General features: G+C 40.6%; 3 protein-coding genes across 8 annotated transcripts; 2 read left to right on the top strand and 1 right to left on the bottom strand.

Moving 5' to 3' along the window:
• The first annotated feature begins 254 nt into the window (after positions 1–254).
• Positions 255–6253, top strand: LOC135501622 (uncharacterized). 4 transcript variants are annotated; one of them, XM_064793839.1, is made up of 7 exons: positions 255–624; positions 899–1030; positions 1340–1486; positions 2107–2124; positions 3159–3233; positions 3958–4128; positions 5239–5367. In XM_064793839.1, exons 1-6 carry the CDS (start codon positions 616–618, stop codon positions 4096–4098), a joined length of 522 nt encoding a protein of 173 aa, XP_064649909.1. In that variant the 5' UTR covers positions 255–615; the 3' UTR covers positions 4099–4128; positions 5239–5367. The 4 variants fall into 4 exon arrangements, with proteins under 4 accessions (XP_064649909.1, XP_064649917.1, XP_064649926.1 ...); XM_064793847.1 differs by lacking the exon at positions 3958–4128 and having other exon boundaries at positions 5239–6253; XM_064793856.1 differs by lacking the exon at positions 2107–2124.
• A 2047-nt stretch (positions 6254–8300) lies between these two features.
• Positions 8301–14213, bottom strand: LOC135501608 (zinc finger protein 711-like). 3 transcript variants are annotated; one of them, XM_064793818.1, is made up of 6 exons: positions 14089–14213; positions 13697–13727; positions 13090–13228; positions 11216–12912; positions 10820–10903; positions 8301–10610 (listed from the first exon to the last, which is right to left on the bottom strand). In XM_064793818.1, the coding sequence occupies exons 2-6, from the start codon at positions 13698–13700 to the stop codon at positions 8824–8826; spliced, it is 3711 nt and encodes a 1236-aa protein (XP_064649888.1). In that variant the 5' UTR covers positions 13701–13727; positions 14089–14213; the 3' UTR covers positions 8301–8823. The 3 variants fall into 3 exon arrangements, with proteins under 3 accessions (XP_064649888.1, XP_064649881.1, XP_064649898.1); XM_064793811.1 differs by lacking the exon at positions 13697–13727 and having other exon boundaries at positions 13790–14201; XM_064793828.1 differs by lacking the exon at positions 13697–13727 and having other exon boundaries at positions 14089–14201.
• Positions 14214–14308: 95 nt separating this feature from the next.
• LOC135483521 (RNA-binding protein 8A-like) lies at positions 14309–17043 on the top strand. The gene is made up of 6 exons (XM_064764485.1): positions 14309–14391; positions 14764–14823; positions 15045–15122; positions 15550–15686; positions 15830–15966; positions 16333–17043. The coding sequence occupies exons 1-6, from the start codon at positions 14325–14327 to the stop codon at positions 16436–16438; spliced, it is 585 nt and encodes a 194-aa protein (XP_064620555.1). The 5' UTR covers positions 14309–14324; the 3' UTR covers positions 16439–17043.
• The last annotated feature ends 473 nt before the right edge of the window (positions 17044–17516 follow it).

Below are 17516 nucleotides of genomic sequence, written 5' to 3'. Positions count from 1 at the left end.
TGTATCCATGGTAGTCACTCGAGATTGAAGAACTAGTTTTTTGGGAGAGTACAAACCCGACCTGATCCCCACTGGCTAGTGAGACCATCACACAAACACAGAATGACAACATTGTAATGTGTATATATTTAACTATTTTTATACACTATTCAGTAAAAAAAATTGTTTATGTGGATGTTGCTATCAATCACATTATTTTTGATTATGTATTTGATCGGTTTCCTGCGAAACGGCGTCGTTTTGCGACCTTTTGATACTTTACGGCATAGTTTTAACTTTGTGTATTTTCCTGCAAAATGCATGAAATAATGCCTATTTTCTAAGATGTCTAAGTCGAAAACTTGATTTTATTACGATCGACTACATCAATAAAGATTCGAACAATAAGCGGAAGCAATGAAAACTAAATGGAACCTGTAAATCAATGAATTTGACCTGGTGAAAATTGTTTGTTGACAAAAATAATTTGAGTGACTGTCGTAAGACTCGTAGGCCTAGTCGGTGTCAGTGTGAGACATGCCCTATCCAATTCCAACACTATACTGAACTCTGTTGATTGGAAGGTTGTGATGCACAGAGACTGATAGTATACAGACAAAAGTGCAGAAAACAAGAATGGCCGACGTAAGTTTCACTGATGCAGAGTCTCTCGGTATTTTCACCAGCACCAATTAAAATGTGGCTTTCTTTTGTCTGTCCCTCCAGCTTGGTAGGTGATGACGTCACATGAAACCACTCTATACCTTTGACACTTGGAAGTCCACAAACTTGCCATCAAAGTGGCCTAAACAGACATGATTAGCTAACTTAAAAATTCAAGAAGTTTAAAAGTTGCCTAAGAGAGTGGAGGCTTGAAATAACTAGAAATATATTGCATTTCTGGTTTTCTTAATTCCAGATTGAGATTGTTCCTACACCTCAGACTTACAATGAAGATTTGGATCTGCCCGTAGCTGTTATCATCTGCATAGCAGTGTCATGTTATGTGTTTGTTGTGATCATAGCTCTTATCATCAAACAGTGCCTTCAGGTAAGTAATAGTATTCTTCCAGTTGGTAAAGGATGCAGAACGATTATATATCGAGTTGAACAGCCTAGCCATATTTTCTAACATTGTACTTCCCTGCATCGATTTGAATGTCATGGTTTGAATTTAAGATGAATCATTAATTTGGAGCAGAGTAGTGGTCAATTTTTAAGTTCCATTGCTGAGTCGCTTTTCAAGTTGATCATGTTGAAGACCAAATATATTTTATTGCTACATAAAAACCAGTACCCTTAACCTTAATCTTCCACACAGGCATATTGCTGATTTTAATCCTGTTTCATTTTGTTTTAGTCTCGGGGCTTATGTGGTGAGTGTCGGTTGTGTGGGAGTGAAGATCAGCCATGCTGTGAGTGCTGTATATCACTGGGCCAAGCTTGTAACTGTTGTCAACAACCAAGAGTCACATCTTGTTTGGATCGGTGCTGTCCTCAGAGAAAGGTTTGTTTCCCCTTTTGTACTGTCGCTGTTAGAATAAAAAAACAAAAATATCTAATCTTAACTGGTCATTTAACTGTTTACTTGTGCGTTGTGGTTGCTGGCAAATGAACTGAACAACGTTTTCTGCATAATTACATACCTGTGCAGATAGATCATACCTAGCTCGAAACTCAAGTTCCAACTGTCTGAACTGAGTGCATGAAAAGAGAGTAAATTCTTACTACTGGGTATAAGCAAAAATGTATAAGCTCACCTTATATATTTTTGGTATAAGTGATCTCAAGAGTATGTCTTTGCCTTGTTATATAAGACTGTCTGTTATGTGTTGATTGGCATTCACAGGACCTTGTAAGTTCCATTTTAACCCCAGAACCTCCAACTTGATATTCAATTCTTGTTTTACTTTCTTCACAAGTGCACTACCAATGGATTGTTTTGAAATTCTTTTACTTTGACTTTGAGGTTTTCTAACACACTTGCATTATAACTGTTAAGATTATATTGTAGCAAAAATTCCACACCTTCTGTTTAGTGAAATTCTGATGGAAAAAAATTATACAAGGACACACTAATCCACTAACAATGCACATTTTTATCTATATTCTTTATTTGGTCTGTAGAATTTGTGTAGAAACAAGGTAACCACACACACATGAAGTGTTTCAGCATAGAGTTTAAGCAGGGAGCAACAACCTTTTCTCAAATTTCTATTATTGCCTTGCATTTTTTCATCAGTGGCCAAGGTCTTCCCTTTAGCTGGACGCTGCAGCACCCTTCCATTTAAGCAGGGCACTGCACTCCTCTGCCTTTTTCAGACTGAGGCGTTTTTGCCCTGCCTTTACAGATTTCTAGCTGAAACACTAACATGTCCTCTAATTTTACTCAAATCATTTTGCAAGCTTTTATAATAGTCCCCTATGCTTGATGCTTCAATTATCATCATTTTAAACCATTTTGTACAAAATTCCTAACCATCCCTTCGATCTTTTACGTGTACTTTTACTTCATCCAAAGAAAGTTTAACTGAACCTGCATTTGTTATGTGGCCGTTACCAGCTGGAACAAATGGTATTTCAGGACCTCTGCCGGATCATGAGAAACTGTCTTTGAGTCCATGATTAGGACATAAACAACCTATTCAACTTTCCACCATCAACATCATGGTGACTTGAAGTGTGAGCTACTGTAGTTGAGTCGCAAAAGCAGAAATATTGTGTTCATTTCATTTTGTGAATCATTACCATTCCCACATTACCTAATACAGTTCCATTACTGCTTCACAAAGGCTTGATACTACTTGCAAATACTCAGAATCTTTCAATAACTTGCTCAGTAACTTCATGCATTTTGGCTGCTTGTACATAATTCAAATTACCAGTATGTGGCAGACCTGATGAATAAGTTCGTTACATCTTGATTATGCAGAGAATTCCAAATAAAGGCAAGAGAAGCCACTATCATTTCAGGCAGCTTGAATTCCATCTTTGTCCTATGAATAATTAGAATACGTAATCTAAAGTAACCTCGTATCAATTGTTTTCACTGTGTGTTTGTAAAGGGAATCGGTAACTTCTTTCCTCTTGATCCTGAACCAAGAACTCTTATCTGATCATGACTCTAAATTCCTACAAACATTTATGCTATCTAATTCTAACTTTCTGTCGGTTTTCAGCAATTTGATTGCATTGATATCATCCTGTGTCAATGTTGTTCATCACCAGCTCCAGGAAAAGAGCCATTATGCGGCGTAAGTATAATCTTTAAGTATTTTCTTTAACAATGTACTCTCTAGTTCTTCCAACACATTGTATGTAAATTTCCTGTTTTAGCCATTTCTTGTATCAGTGATTTGCTTCCTTATTTGTGAGGTAGTTGATGATAGAAATGTTAGTGAGTGTTTTTGTAATGCCTACACGATTTCAGGTGTTTTGGCCCTATTCATTATCCGATTCATGTGGCTGTTTCTAAAATTTGCCCTTTTGCTGATTCTTTTCACCCTTTAACCCTTTCACTTTGGTGAATTTCCAGAAGCGCATTCGAGTCCAGCTAAATGGACACCTAATTATTTCCCGCTAATTGTTTTGTTCAGAGAATACCCTGCTGTGCAATTTTGTTCTTACTTGTGTATATGAAGGATGGAGCAGATGCAAGTAAAGGAAGTTTGTTTATGAAAGATTCACCCCTTATGAAAGAGCCAGCCAGATTTGGCTTCTGAGATACTAATTTCTTCCAGTCTCCTACCTTTAATGGGAGGTGCCTGGCAAAAAGGTAGTTTCTGCCCTATGCTAACCAACTGGCTGCATTGAAACAATCTACCTGCGGGCCTCAAACTTTCCACCTAACATTAACGAGGCGGATGCTAACGGCACTTCAATCCCTAGGCAACCAGGAGTGTAAATCTGCTCATTTTTGGTAACATTAATTGGGATTTTTTGCTAACAAAATCTTGTTTCCTTGATATTCCATTGCAGTGCTGTGATTTCAAATGTGAATGCGCTTTTCCTGAGTGTGATTCCATCAACTGTTTATGCTTTGAAGTGACATTACGGCAGCCGGAACCCTCATATCCGGGTCAATCACCACGCTCGCCTCGTCAGATGCCTCGATACTGACCAATGCTCAATACTAATAACTAGACTTTGGTAATGAGGCAGAGTTGTCTGATTATTATTTAGTGTTATTCGTCATTTTTATTTCCACTCCTTATATCCCTGCAAATCTTGCTGTTGGCTTTGCTGTTTATAACTGCACAAAGCACTGTGTGCAGAGGAATTCATTCTAGATAGATGTGAAACAAAGGTTTTCAGTTTTTTTAAGATAAACATTCAGCTTTGGGAATTGTGTCCTTGGTTGGTGTAACATTCTGTTTGCAATGAATTTGAGTTTGTTTTATAAAAAGATGTCAGTATTTCCTTCACCTCTTTCATCATGAGTATTGAATTGAGAGCTTGGTAAGTTAAGTACCCGGTATCAGATTGCATTCACAGCCGAATTAAAGACATCACTCGGGCCTCTGTGATTTCCTCTGACCAGCCATTGAATAAACAGATTGAGAATCCTCTTTCCAATATAAAAAAGACTGGGGACAGTGACAGTATTTACTTTGCTTGCTTTTGCAAGTACAGAATTTCCATCTCATATCTGATTCAGTCCTGGCACTGGCTTCTTCAACCCGTCGTGCTTACAATCCTGCCTATGACCCATTTTATCTTATGGCTTACTATATGGTCCAACCCATGTTTGATTATGATTTTATTGATCCGTCCTGATAAATAAACCTTTTGGTCAGAATAAATATCAATATTTGATGTACTGTTTGTGGTCATGGGTGCTTTTCTATTCATTATGCTTCTGTACTATTTCCGCTGTGCTGTATTTTTCAATGTCATAATACGTGAAAATATTTAGAAATTATCAGCGCACCTTGGCAATTTTCAGAAAAGATTCAAAAGAGCCGTTGACGACTTTTAAAATTGAATCGTTGAAAAGTTGCACTGGTCCTTACCATTGGCATTGGGTATATCATGCCTCTGTAGTTGTTTCGATTGGTCTCATCTAATAAGTTTGAGTCCCATCTCTAGCTTTATTTGAGAGGGACAGCACAATAGGCCGGGGTAATTGACTGCCCCTTCTAACTGTGGCTTGGTCATACATCAGGTACAGTATGATACATGAAACCCTTTTTGTGATCAAAAGCAGACTGTAACCATGGTAATTCGGGCTGACATGTTCTTTATCTTTTCTCTTTCCAGTGTAATAATATGAGTTGCAGCTGTGGATGTACTTCTCCTGAGTGTGAAAATATAAACTGTTTGTGTTTTGAACTGAACATGAAAGGCGAACGGCTGGGTGATGAGTCACAGGCGGCGCAGCAACGTCAATTCTGAGGCACAGGCAGTGGAGGATTTCGTCTGTTCTATTTTTGAAAAGCAATGGTCTCCTCATTTGACATGTAACAGAGATATTTCTTTTGTCCATCTTGATAATCCATCTGTGCCAAAAATTGGTGCTTTGTTAGAGTGGTAGAATCTCGATATTCATGTAGCAAAGGTAGTCTCTGGTAGTTCTCAACACAAACAGCTGTTGACAGATTAGAAAAAGATGGCAGCAGAAAAAAGACTGATGATGAAACATATTTTTGTGAAATTCCATTGCATACTTCTATGTCCATTTTGTTGTATTTAATTTTAAAATGATGTACATGGATGCATTGTAGATATTTTCGTGTTTAAACTTAGGCTTGGTAGTAATAGTGAGTTGTTCATCTAGCTATTTTCACATAGTTAGCCCTTCCGTCCATGATATTCAATCAAATTTTGGCAAGAATTGGTCAAGGGTCTGTATTTTCAGCATCTTGGCCAGAGTGTCTTTGTGTCCAGACGTCCTTTACCATTTAGAATGAGACAATGTGTATCTTACAGTTAATCTAAATGGAAAGTACCATACAGAATTGAACAGGATTTCATAGTAATTGGATCAGTAACCTTCATCGAAAGTGGAAGATGCCATTACTTCCAATTGGCAAGAACTGTAATTTACCACTGGGGTCAAAAGACCCCAGGTGCCCATTTAGGTAGCAAATACCTGTATAATTGTACTTATCTAGGCATATGAAATAGATTATAGTTTCGAAATTCTTGCTGGACAGCATCCTGTCAAATTGTGAGATTTTAAGTGTTTTATAAAAGTATACAATGGTCAAAAGAGAAAGCTCTTATTGTCAATATAATAGCAGTTTTGTCAATAAAGGTATTTTAATATTTCAGAAAAAAATTGTATTTCTTGAAAATAATTTACCTTTGGTTGGTTCCTCTGAAATATCTGAACAAAAAATGGAGTAAGGGAGCAGTTCAAAATACACGGAAGCTGATTAAGACAGGATCATTTTATCTGTCCTGTGACCCTCCTCTCCTGAAAGACGAAACGAATGTGGCTTTTTGGCTTCAGTTTGCCGCCTTTGACAGAAGGTATGAACAGAACAAAAATGCTCTGCCAGGAACAATGGTTACTGCCTGATGAACCAAACCAGACAAAGTCACATTTGGTGGCTGTCCAAGGGACAATGGCTACAGCCAGGGACAATGGCCACAGCCAGTCTTGCTGCATTGACCTTATTGGAGGTTCTTCCAAAGACAACTCTCACGCCAAGTTGAGCCGTATTTGCAAGAGACCACAGTCACTGCAAGTTTCACATAGGGGGTCTGACAGAGACAACGTTCACAAACAATTGAGCAAAGTAAGACAATCGCAATTGGCTGCCCTACCAGAAACAATGGTAAACCCAGGTTAGCTTTCCCAGACATATTCAGCACTAACTAGGAGCTCTGCAGAAGACAGTTCATGGGCACAACCAGCTTAGCTGAAGCAGGCATAATCGGAAATAAATGTTCTACCAGAGACAATAGTCACAGCCAGATGATCGAAGCCTGACAATCAATGAGAGACCAAGTCAAGGCATGGTGACTCCAAGACTATGGTTGGGAGGAGCTCAAACTCCTGCCTGCCTAGAATGAGTCTTTGGTTTGCCCTGTCATGGACCAGTAGGTACAAGGAACCTCAGAGATGTGCTAGACCCGCAAAGACACTAATATCATCCTCAAGTCCCCTCCCCCCATTCATAATCAGAAATACAGTTCTTTATGCAACATTCATCTCAATCAGTGGTCACAGGCATTCTGTTTTGGAGGCTGCACTAGTGTCAATGTACAAGTGACAATAATGGTAACATCCACCTTTGTTTGAGCCACGCTTGGCAGATGTAGAAGTGCATGAGACAACGGCCACAGCCAGTTTTGCTGAATCAACATGATCAGAGGCTCTACCTAAGACAATCATGAAGAGAGCCACAACCAACTGAGCCATGCAAGCCAGACAATCACAACTGGTGGTTGTGCAAGAGACATTGGTCACAGGCAGTCTTGCTGAATCGGCCATGATAAGAAAAAGACCCTTTGCTGAAGACGGCAGTCGCAACCAGTTAATCTAAAGAAGACAGTCCCGACTAGCAGCTACACAAGCCAACTGGCGGCTGTGCCAGAGATGACAGTCACAGTCAGCTGGACCAAGCTAAGACAATCCCAACAAGTGGCTCTTCCGGAGATGACAGCTACAGTCAGTTTTGCTGAATCCGATGTAATCGGCATGAGAGCCTCTACCAGATACAACGGTCTCAACTGGTTGAGCCAAGCCAAACAATAACAACTTGCTGCTGTATAAGAGAATCCTAACCTGCTGAGGGAAGGGGCAGGAGTCCACCAAAACAGTGTAAACTATCCACCTGGATGGGGTCTGGTTTGCTCTGCCATAGGCACTAGCAGTTGACTCAGGTTTTCGTCTCAACTGACGGACAAAGCAGTATAAGGTCAATCAGCGGTTATGCTAGAGGACACTGGGATGAAACAGCAGTGATCCAGCCAAAAGTTAACCCTTGACTTCTCGAGTTAGATCCTACTGTGCTGCAGATTAGCTTGGCCAGCCATACTCTGAACTAGATGCCGTACAACCAAAGACGTTGGTCACAACCAGTTTAACGAGTTCATACAATGGTCAGAGGCATGTGTAGAAAGCTGTACCAGTGTCAGTGTACAAGGGACAATAGTCACATCCTGTTTTGCTCAACCAGACTTTATCAAAATAAGATGCTGTTCCAGAGACAATAGTCACATCCAGTTTTTATGAGGGCAGGAGTTTCACCAAACCAGCAATTGAACTGGAATGGCAGTGAGATGATGATCACAACCAGGTTTCCTCAGTCAGGCATGTTTAGCTTGTTTCCCTCACTTTAAACCACAGAATAAAGCAACAAATGTTTCTTACAAACATATTATTGTTCAAATAAATCTAACAATTTCACAATACATGTTGACAACTCCCCCAGCACTAAGTTGTGCTGTGGTCAAATTGCCAACAATTATATACATATATATCTGATCAGGTGCAGTAATCTCAAACTTCTACACCTTAAAGATGTCTATTCAAAAGCCAGGAGGCAGTTATGTTACAGTCTCCTAACAGAGTATACAAGACTATGCTAGTTGGACACAAAGAGATAACAATAGGGCAGTGAATCCCATCCCAGTTACATGTACAAGTATGAATTAAATGTCTGTACTGTAACTGAACACCCCAAGTATTTTGGTGACCAGAGAGATTTTTGGTTTGATTCACCCAGGACACATCTGCCAACTGCCAAATCTTTGCATCTCGTTATACATGACTCCATCTGCGATTCGTGAATTTCGTTTTCACGAATCACGGTTATTCGCACAATCTGCTACAACAAAGCCCCGCAAACTTTTGCCTGTATACAGTACATGCAATGCAACTATTGTCCGATTCTACATGTATATCACAGTATGACCTGTATAAGAATTGTCAGGAGCAATTTCTGTGATGGACTGACCATCTGCTTTCTTGACATCAGACATGGAAACACGTTCACTAGTGCCAGTAACACTTTGAGAGTCTGCATACACAACTTCAGGTGAAGGTTCTTCAACTTTGACCTCCATGGTTACATACTGTACAGAGTCATCAGTTATAACACCTTCACTGTCCCTAGAAACAACAGGAGTGTCTTCACCCACAACCTTTTGTGCAGGCTCTTCAATTTTTACACCCATATTTCCCTCAATGGGAATGGTAAGGTACTGTACCGACTCATTCGACATTGAAACACCTTCAGTTACACTACATGTAGTGACAATCTGAGTGTCAGCACTTCCTACTCCAGGGAGAGGGTCTTCTACTTTTACCTCCATTGTAACATACCCAACTGACTGATCAGTTATATTAGACATAGAAACTCCATCACTCTCTGCACTAACAACAACAGGTGAGTAATGAGAATATGCACTGTCATGTGCTTCAGGTTGTTCCACTTTCATCTCCAGATTACCATCCTCAATGGTTACATACTGAACTGACTGATCTTGAAAATGGACTTCTCCACTGTTTTCATCAGCAGAACTATTCTCAATAACCATCTGAATAGCCTGACCTCCGACTGCTGTTGCATCCTCTACTGTCACAAAGCGAACTGTCTGTCTCTTGCACTTTTTGGCATTCATCAAGCCAAGTGCTTGATTACTGCCAACAAGAGCATGAACAGGCCCTGTACTACCTGTTGAGTGCACACCATCACCCAATGTTATAATGCTCTGCCCTGTCTCTTTATCATCGACAGAGGAGTCCTCAATAGCAACAATAGAGGAGACAGCTTCATCTACTCCTGATTCAGACACAATATACTGGACCTCCTGAACATTAGATGCCTCAGGAATAGCTTCACCACTGACATACTGTCCTTTACCCAACTGTATCGACTCGTGTTGTTCTTGACTCGATACTGGTACTTCTTCATTCACAATCTGAACGATGCTGTTACTATGGTAACTGATCTTATGTAAGCTAAGAGCAGATGCAGTTTTACAGCTAAAGCGACAATCTGCGCACTGATGAGTCCCAACAACGGTATCAGGATTAATCTCCTCGATAACGAACTGCTGAACTATCTGAGTGTCCTGAATATTGTTCTCCTCATCCATTGTAATATTAGCTGCCTCACGTGTTCCGTAAGAAATTTTCATAATTGGTGGAAAGTCTGCTTTTGTTTGTTCAGGATTGTGATTGATGTAATCTCCAGAGCGCATCGAGAACTTGATATTCTGACAGATAATCGTCGACTCGTCCTCTGTCTGGTGACGGACTCGCATATGACGGCGAACCTTAGATTTCATGTTGCTAGAATAACCACATTCAGCGCACCGAAAAGGTTTAATGCCTGCATGCTTCATGAGATGAATCCTGAGAGACGTCTCATAAGCCGTCATATAGCTACACTGGTCACACATGAATTTCTTCTCCGGAACGTGACTACGCATGTGACGCTTGATATCGGTCACCGTTATAGCGCGATAGTTACACAGCGGGCATTTGTTTTCCTTTAACCCAAGATGCATCTTGATGTGTTTATCGAAACAGCTTCTTTCATTCGTTTGATATCCACAGGTGGCGCAGGAGTATCGTCGGATGCTGGCGTGTGCTCGTCGCTTGTGCGTATTCAGGGAATTCTTGTAAGGTGTCTTGTAATCGCATCCACTGAAGTCACAGCTCAGGAGGTCACCTGCAATGAAGATAAATAACAGTTTATAAGTTACGCAGGGACTGTCCTAGACATCTAGAGAAGGGTGTCAGGATAACTGAGGTCAAATACAGTGGAACCTCTGCTCTGTTGGCAGACACCATTCAAATAAGGCCACCCTCAGTGCACTTGGGCTGAAAGGTCATTACTATTTGCCAAATGATGCAACAGAATGCATTAAATGTAATCACCTGTATGTTTCCTTTGGTGGCTTATAAGAAGACTTTTTTGTCGACAGGCATAGTCACATTGATCACATTTGAATGGCATTTCCCCTGAAGTAGAAACAAAACTGATTAGTTTGAATACAATACTATAGACCCATTCTTTTAACAATGTTTACCGAATATTGTACATGCTTTCCCAATTTTCTTAATTCTCCCTTGATCGCATCCATTATTGAAGCATATCATTAGATAAGAAAAGTTTTTTAGAATAGAATGGTTGTAATGAAATGACGTAATGTTGCAAGGGAAATACTGTTGGAGACTTCACAGACTTGCCTGGTCCTTTAACTCATGTACCGGTATGTTAACGAAAGCACTTGGTCTGAAACAGAAAAGTTTGCCTGTTGCCTACATACTCACCCGTGTGTCTCCACATATGTCTCTGAAGATCATTTTGCTGGGTCGTACGATAGCAGCAGAAATCGCAAATGAATGGCTTCAAATGACACTTCATGTGCGAGTTGAGCTTCCTCCTGAAGACACACGTGAAGTCACACTGGTCACATTTGAACACCTTGGCGTCACCACCAGTTTGGCTGTTATGAGCACTCAGATGTCTGGCCATCATACCAAGGAACTTTGTCTCATGCTGACAGATCTTACATCGATATTTCTTTGCAACCATCCTCCCAAGGACTACTTCTGTTACGGATTCATAGTCCTCAGAGTTTGGAGCAGCATGCACTGGAACACGCTGCTTTTTCTGTGCTGTCTGCTTCCTTTGGATTCTTGTCGGTTCAACAATCTCCATTTCATCATCCGGGGAATGTTCCTCGTGAACCACAATTGCACGAGGCGGCTCCTCGGATGGAGGACATACTATGGTTGTACTGACGGTAGTCTCTTCATGTTTCATCTGGTTCCTTCTTTCATTTTCAGCATGGGCAGTAATCACCTTCTGTAAGAAGTCAGAAAAACTCTCACGACCTTCTGCACTCTTTTTCAAAGCTTCAAGTTTCTCATTATACTTTTTCCTTGGTGTCCCATCAGTTGATGAGCTACCATCCTGGTCGATGCTGTCCACTCCCTCATCCTCACTTTTGTACTCTACCAAATGAACAGTCAGCTGATCAGGTCCACTACCAATATTGAATGTATTGACTGATGTTTGCGTAGGAACTGTCTCAATTGTTGTACTAACTGTTTCCTCTATACTAACTTCAGGCATAGGCACCTCAACAGGCTCACAAACTATACTTTCCACCAGTTCTCCACTTGTTGTCACAGTCTCATTCTGACCAACTTCAGGACACACTTTCCCGTCCATGTCCGCAGAGATGCTCAACACAGCCTGCTTGGTCTGCAGACTTTGTTTCACATCTTGAATAAGTTTATCAATAGAAGAAGTTCTCTCCGCATCATCTTGGAGTGAACTAAGTTTCTCAACAAGAAAGCCTTGGTATGGTTCATTTTTTACCGCCTCTGAAATGGCTGTTTCAGCTGCTTCACCCGGTTGTTCAATGTCTCCACTTTCTCGTGATACGAACTCATCTGTAGGAGTGTTAGTAACTACTTCAAGCTGACACTCTACAGAATCATTCACGTGAATTACCTCCTCAAATACAGCATCAAGTTTCTGCTTGAAGTCTGGCTTCAATTTTGGTTGGTGACGCTTCCTCACTTTCAGTGGAGGTTCTTGAGGTGGTGCTTCGGGGGAATTTTTTTTACCACCTTCTCCAACAGATGGCAAGACATCTCCACGGCCACTCATTTTGTTCAATTTTGCTTTTAAATTGTCGTATGCACTCACTCGTAATCCATATCGTCTAGGCGATGTTTCAACAGCCTCTGGTGACGATATGGAGGTAGCTGCACCAACAGCAGCAACCTTCGTACGGGTCTGCATTGTCTTTACAGGAGTATTGCTTTTTCTCCCAGAAGTTGTAGACTTATTGGCCTTCACGACCGACGATTTTCCTCGAGCAGATGTAGAAGGTGAACAGTCCCCATCAATAGGTAGTTTCCTCTTCCGGGTTGGAATGGATGCAGCCGGAGCTGGCATTTTCGTCATATTCTTGCTGCTCATTCTGAGGCTTTTCCTACTGGGGGGTGATTCTCTATAACAGAAAGTAAAATAGTAATCAAATAGGAAAAGCTAACAATAAAAACTTCTTTGGATTACACAATGAATGAGACAATACTACTCCGCAAGTGGGTCTAAGTCTTTACATCAATCACATAGGCAGAAAACTTTGTTGAATGATTACTGAGAGTGACGAAGTATAAATACTAACTTATGCCTGACAACCATGGCACAGGGCGACCCAGTTGAGTCGCCAGTGCAAGAACCCTTGTGTTCTTTTAGCTCATCTTTGGAGGTGAACAGACCACGACACTTATGACAACAATAGTAGGCAACATCATCATCGGAGTCTGAAAAAATATAAAGACAGATGTGAGATGATGATGTTTTGGCATCTTAATAATGCAGCAGGAGTGCAGGAGTGGTGAAAGGAAAATAGGGCTGCGAGATGGTTAGACCTGAATTTTCTGGGATGTACAGGACAACGCAAGTCAATCAATTACTGAGTACAGTTGTGATAGATGTAGAGTATCACCTCTCTATTGCAGACACTCATGGAACTGGACTCCTTGATAGCAAGGTGGTAATGCCATTCTTGCCAACAGGTGGGGTTTTGTGTTGGCCATGTTGAATATGGGGGTAATGAATCCTATTCCATTTAGGAGGGGGCATATTCATAATTATAAAGACAAATCAGTTTTATTTTGGATAGATTCAACTCAATCATTTATTAAGACCTTTGACATTTTCCTTGTATCATGCAATGGCCCCAAACTGGCAAAGGAACTTTCTTAAATTTTCCCCAACATTTTTCTCACCCATATCAATGAGACGTTGTCTGCCAGCCACCTAAAATGGAGAAATATTCATGTCATTATAACAGGTCATTGAAAGGTTGAGAACTACAGTACACATGACATGGTCCATGGTCTATGGATGTCCCGGTTTGAACTCTGTCACAGTCTAGTATCACAAACAATGACGACGGAAAACCATTGCCCTTGCATTCTGTCGCCCTAGAGCACTTCTGTGTCCTGTACTGTTCATCTCAGACATCTGCCGGATCTGGTAAGCCAAGGTTCTTGTCAAACCACCGGATGCACGGGATGGGGATGTACACTACAGCTCAACAGTGTGTGCGACTGTGATCTCTTTGCACCACAATCATGACCATACTAGCAATTCAAGTTGCTACTTCACAATATCTTACTGAGCAGTTGCTCGATGAATAGACGATGAAGCACAAATTTGTCCAAACTATTGAGCAAATTGTGTTTATTTTAGTGAAAATCGAAGGGGATTATTTTCTTCAGATTTTTTCCTCTCCGCTACGCTCTCAAAGCACCAGAGCCTGAGGCTGGTGCGCTGAATTCGTTGTACAAAATTACCGTACATAAATTGCCGGCCCGCACCTGCTGGCTGGACCAACTACCAGGCCAAGGAAAAATGGCGGACGTTCTTGATTTGCATGAGGCTGCGGCGGAAGACTTTGAAGTCGATGAAGATGGAGATCGTAAGATGAAATTCCTTCGATATTACCTTCATTAGAATGTCTTATATCTAATGTTGATTTGTAGCCATTATTTTCTTATATCCGATTCTTGCTGCTCCACTTATTTTATCCTTTTCGTGTTCGTCTTTTTCAATACACTCTCTCATGCACTACAATACAATGCATGCAATACATCACGTACTAACAATATGCATTCATCCATAGTGCAAGTAGTGCATGGATCGATTGTGTGTTATGCGGTGTAACAGTAATCGGTATCCCCAATGGAGAAAGTGTCATACCCATTGTTTGGTGATAGTTTTGGTGAGGTTGCATTGGTGAGGGGCCTTGAAGAGTAATTATTAGGTAATTATCGCTTCATTCATTTTTCAGAGGGTTTGCAGCGTCTTAAAGAAAAAGTGAAAAGGAGGAAAGGTCGAGGCTTTGGATCAGGTACAGTATGCACTGAACATTCTAAAAGTAATTGGCCTGAAAATTTCCTGGTGATAGTTGAAAGTAACCTTTGTCGGCCAACTTGCCAACACTCGGTGAAAAGTGTAAGTTTACACGCAGGAGAATGGGAGGACAAAAACGGACTTAAGTATTTTCATGTGGCTCATTGGGTTAGTAAAAGATGTGTCAGTTTAACATTTTAACTTCTCTGTTTGTTTCAGAGGGTACCACGCGAACTACAGTTGATGACTATGAGGCAATGGAAGTGGATGACGAGGATGGCCCTGGGCCACAAAGATGTGAGTGTTATCAAAATCATGAGCATCACTTGAATGAAATTGTTTTTCATCATCATCTTCATTTCAAGCACCAGAGCCCTATGCAGGGCCTTTGCCCTTTGTCACAACAAGTTTTCTCCCTGACAAAGTGAAGTTGATTCATGTTTAGTGTCTCATTGAGAAGCTGTTTTTGAGGCTGTTCATTTTCAGTGTATATTGACATTCTTGAAGCTCAGGTGAATAGAAAGAATCATTGGCTCAGTGCAGTTTTAATGATGCAAATTTACTGAAACCTGTTATTTAAAGTATTTGAATATCAGTTGACACTTTGACATTGTTAAAAATGTATTTGCACAGTTAGGAATTTTCAAATTCAAGTTCCACTTTTCAAATTTTTGAATTACCACAAGTGTAGGTCTTAAACGTAACCTGTGTGTACTCATTTCAGCTGTTGAAGGTTGGATTCTATTTGTAACTGGCGTCCATGAAGAGGCACAGGAAGATGACATTTACGATAAATTTCAAGATATTGGAGAGATTAAAAATCTTCATTTGAATCTTGATAGAAGAACTGGTTTCTTGAAGGTCAGTGCAATGTTAGCATAAATTGCCAGTGTATGTCTGTTGTTAGTGAATCCTAAAGTCTTTGGAATAAGTTCTCAGATGAGGTTTTAGCTGTTCTGACTGCATTCTGAACTGGTGATGAAGCTTGTTATTTGTCTCTTCAGGGCTATGCATTGGTCGAGTATGAGACATTCAAAGAGGCACAGAAAGCAATGGAAGAATTGAACGGCAGCAAGATCCTCGGTCAGACAATTAGTGTGGATTGGGCATTTGTCAGAGGACCTACTGGCAAAAAGAACAGGTAAGGAGCAGAGCACGGAAAGTCTTTCATCTTTGAGATGAGATGTATTTCCCATAGCTGCCTTTTCTGTCAAAATTAGGAATCAGCTAGACATCAAGTGTTTCATGTTGAACAGCTTTGCCTATAACGCTATCAGAAATAGGGATTTGCCATGTCCAACATTGTGCATTGAGTTCTGAACAGCTTCATTTTCTCCCATTCTCTCCAAATGGTACCATCTTTGCTGAATGTAAGGTAGATGGAAGCACCCTCGTTACCAATTCATAAAGCTACTTCTTAAGCCTGTGCCTGAAGGAGACCTGACAGCCATCACTGGGCTGATTGTCTTCAGCATTCAGTACAAATTCGTATTATTTTGTTTTGCAGGAGACATGGGCGAGGTACTGGAGACAGAGACCGAGATCGTGACCATGATCGTGACAGGGAACGGGACCGCTCAGATCGGGATCGGGACCGTGACAGGAGACGCTAGTGTCATTGTTTAACCGCAGTGCAAGTTAATACCACAGACTTTTTAGACATTTTGTGTGTTCAGTGACTGGCATAGGTTAAATGTGTGGCAATACATGGAACTCTTGCAAACCTAGATGAGTACTGTATTTCACCAAGGGTTGTCTTTTCAGTACCAAGCCTGAAATACATGTACCCCCTGTTGTATTAGAACATGTATGTTGCATTGGCATTCACTAAGAATAGGATCTAAGCCAGGAAAATATTGTTCATATGCACATAATTGGTAACTCAACTGTTTGTCATCACTTTTTGCATTCATTTTGAATGTTGAGTCTGAGGGGATTGAGAATTTTATCAATTGACCGGCCAAGCTTTGTCAGTTACATGTAAAAGAGGCCCAAAGACATCATCTGTAGTTGGCCGGCTGGGTGGGGTGATGCATTTTTGAAGGTAGTCAGTGGCCATCATAATGAAAGTTGTTCTGAGTTCTGCGAAATTGGTTAGACACTGAACAAAGGTTTTTGGAACTTATTTTTTTGTGTGAATTCGGAAGATCATGCATAGTCTTTTATTTATCAACATTTCATCTTTGAATGTATTTGTACAAAAATAAATACATCGATTTTAATAGAAAAAGTGTTTTGTATTATTGTTTGCTTGTTGATGCTAGATATTTGTACCCAACATGTTACCAGAGGATCCTGCCGTACATGAATGTTTTCTCTTACTTATGAGCAAGCAAGAGATGTCGATTGTCACTCATTCCTTATTAAAAATGAAGGACACCATAGAGACTGCTCTGTCAGCAAACTCATTAGATGGCCGAAATGCTTGGTGTTGATGTCTCTGTTGGTGGTTGCCACATTCTTTGTGGAATGGCTTGATTGTGACTGGTCTTGCACAGCCTTCTGAAACTGAAGTGTACTGGGTTTTGTGACTGCCAGGTTGTCATTTTTCCACAAGGTGTATAATTCCTATTACCAAGTACAACCCCGCTCCCATGATGAGCCTAGCAAGACACTGCAGTGGCTATGTATAGGAAATACTGTGATAGTCCTCGTCAAGGCTACACCGTGCACGAGGATTCCAGATTGTGA

Source organism: Lineus longissimus, chromosome 2 (genome assembly GCF_910592395.1).
Source record: "Lineus longissimus chromosome 2, tnLinLong1.2, whole genome shotgun sequence".
NCBI classification, from domain to species: Eukaryota; Metazoa; Nemertea; class Pilidiophora; order Heteronemertea; family Lineidae; genus Lineus; species Lineus longissimus.
This window is presented reverse-complemented; position numbering and strand designations above follow the sequence as displayed.

Coding starts and splice junctions, on each gene's coding strand:
- LOC135501622 (XM_064793839.1), top strand. Junction 1,031..1,339: donor TCATCAAACAGTGCCTTCAG/GTAAGTAATAGT, acceptor ATTTTGTTTTAG/TCTCGGGGCTTATGTGGTGA. Junction 3,234..3,957: donor GAAAAGAGCCATTATGCGGC/GTAAGTATAATC, acceptor ATTCCATTGCAG/TGCTGTGATTTCAAATGTGA.
- LOC135483521 (XM_064764485.1), top strand. CDS start 14,325: ATGGCGGACGTTCTTGATTTGCATGAGGCTGCGGCGGAAGACTTTGAA. Junction 14,392..14,763: donor AGTCGATGAAGATGGAGATC/GTAAGATGAAAT, acceptor TTCATTTTTCAG/AGGGTTTGCAGCGTCTTAAA. Junction 15,967..16,332: donor CCTACTGGCAAAAAGAACAG/GTAAGGAGCAGA, acceptor TTTGTTTTGCAG/GAGACATGGGCGAGGTACTG.
- LOC135501608 (XM_064793811.1), bottom strand. Junction 10,904..11,215: donor ACATATGTGGAGACACACGG/GTGAGTATGTAG, acceptor TTTCTACTTCAG/GGGAAATGCCATTCAAATGT. Junction 10,611..10,819: donor CCACCAAAGGAAACATACAG/GTGATTACATTT, acceptor TCTTCATTGCAG/GTGACCTCCTGAGCTGTGAC.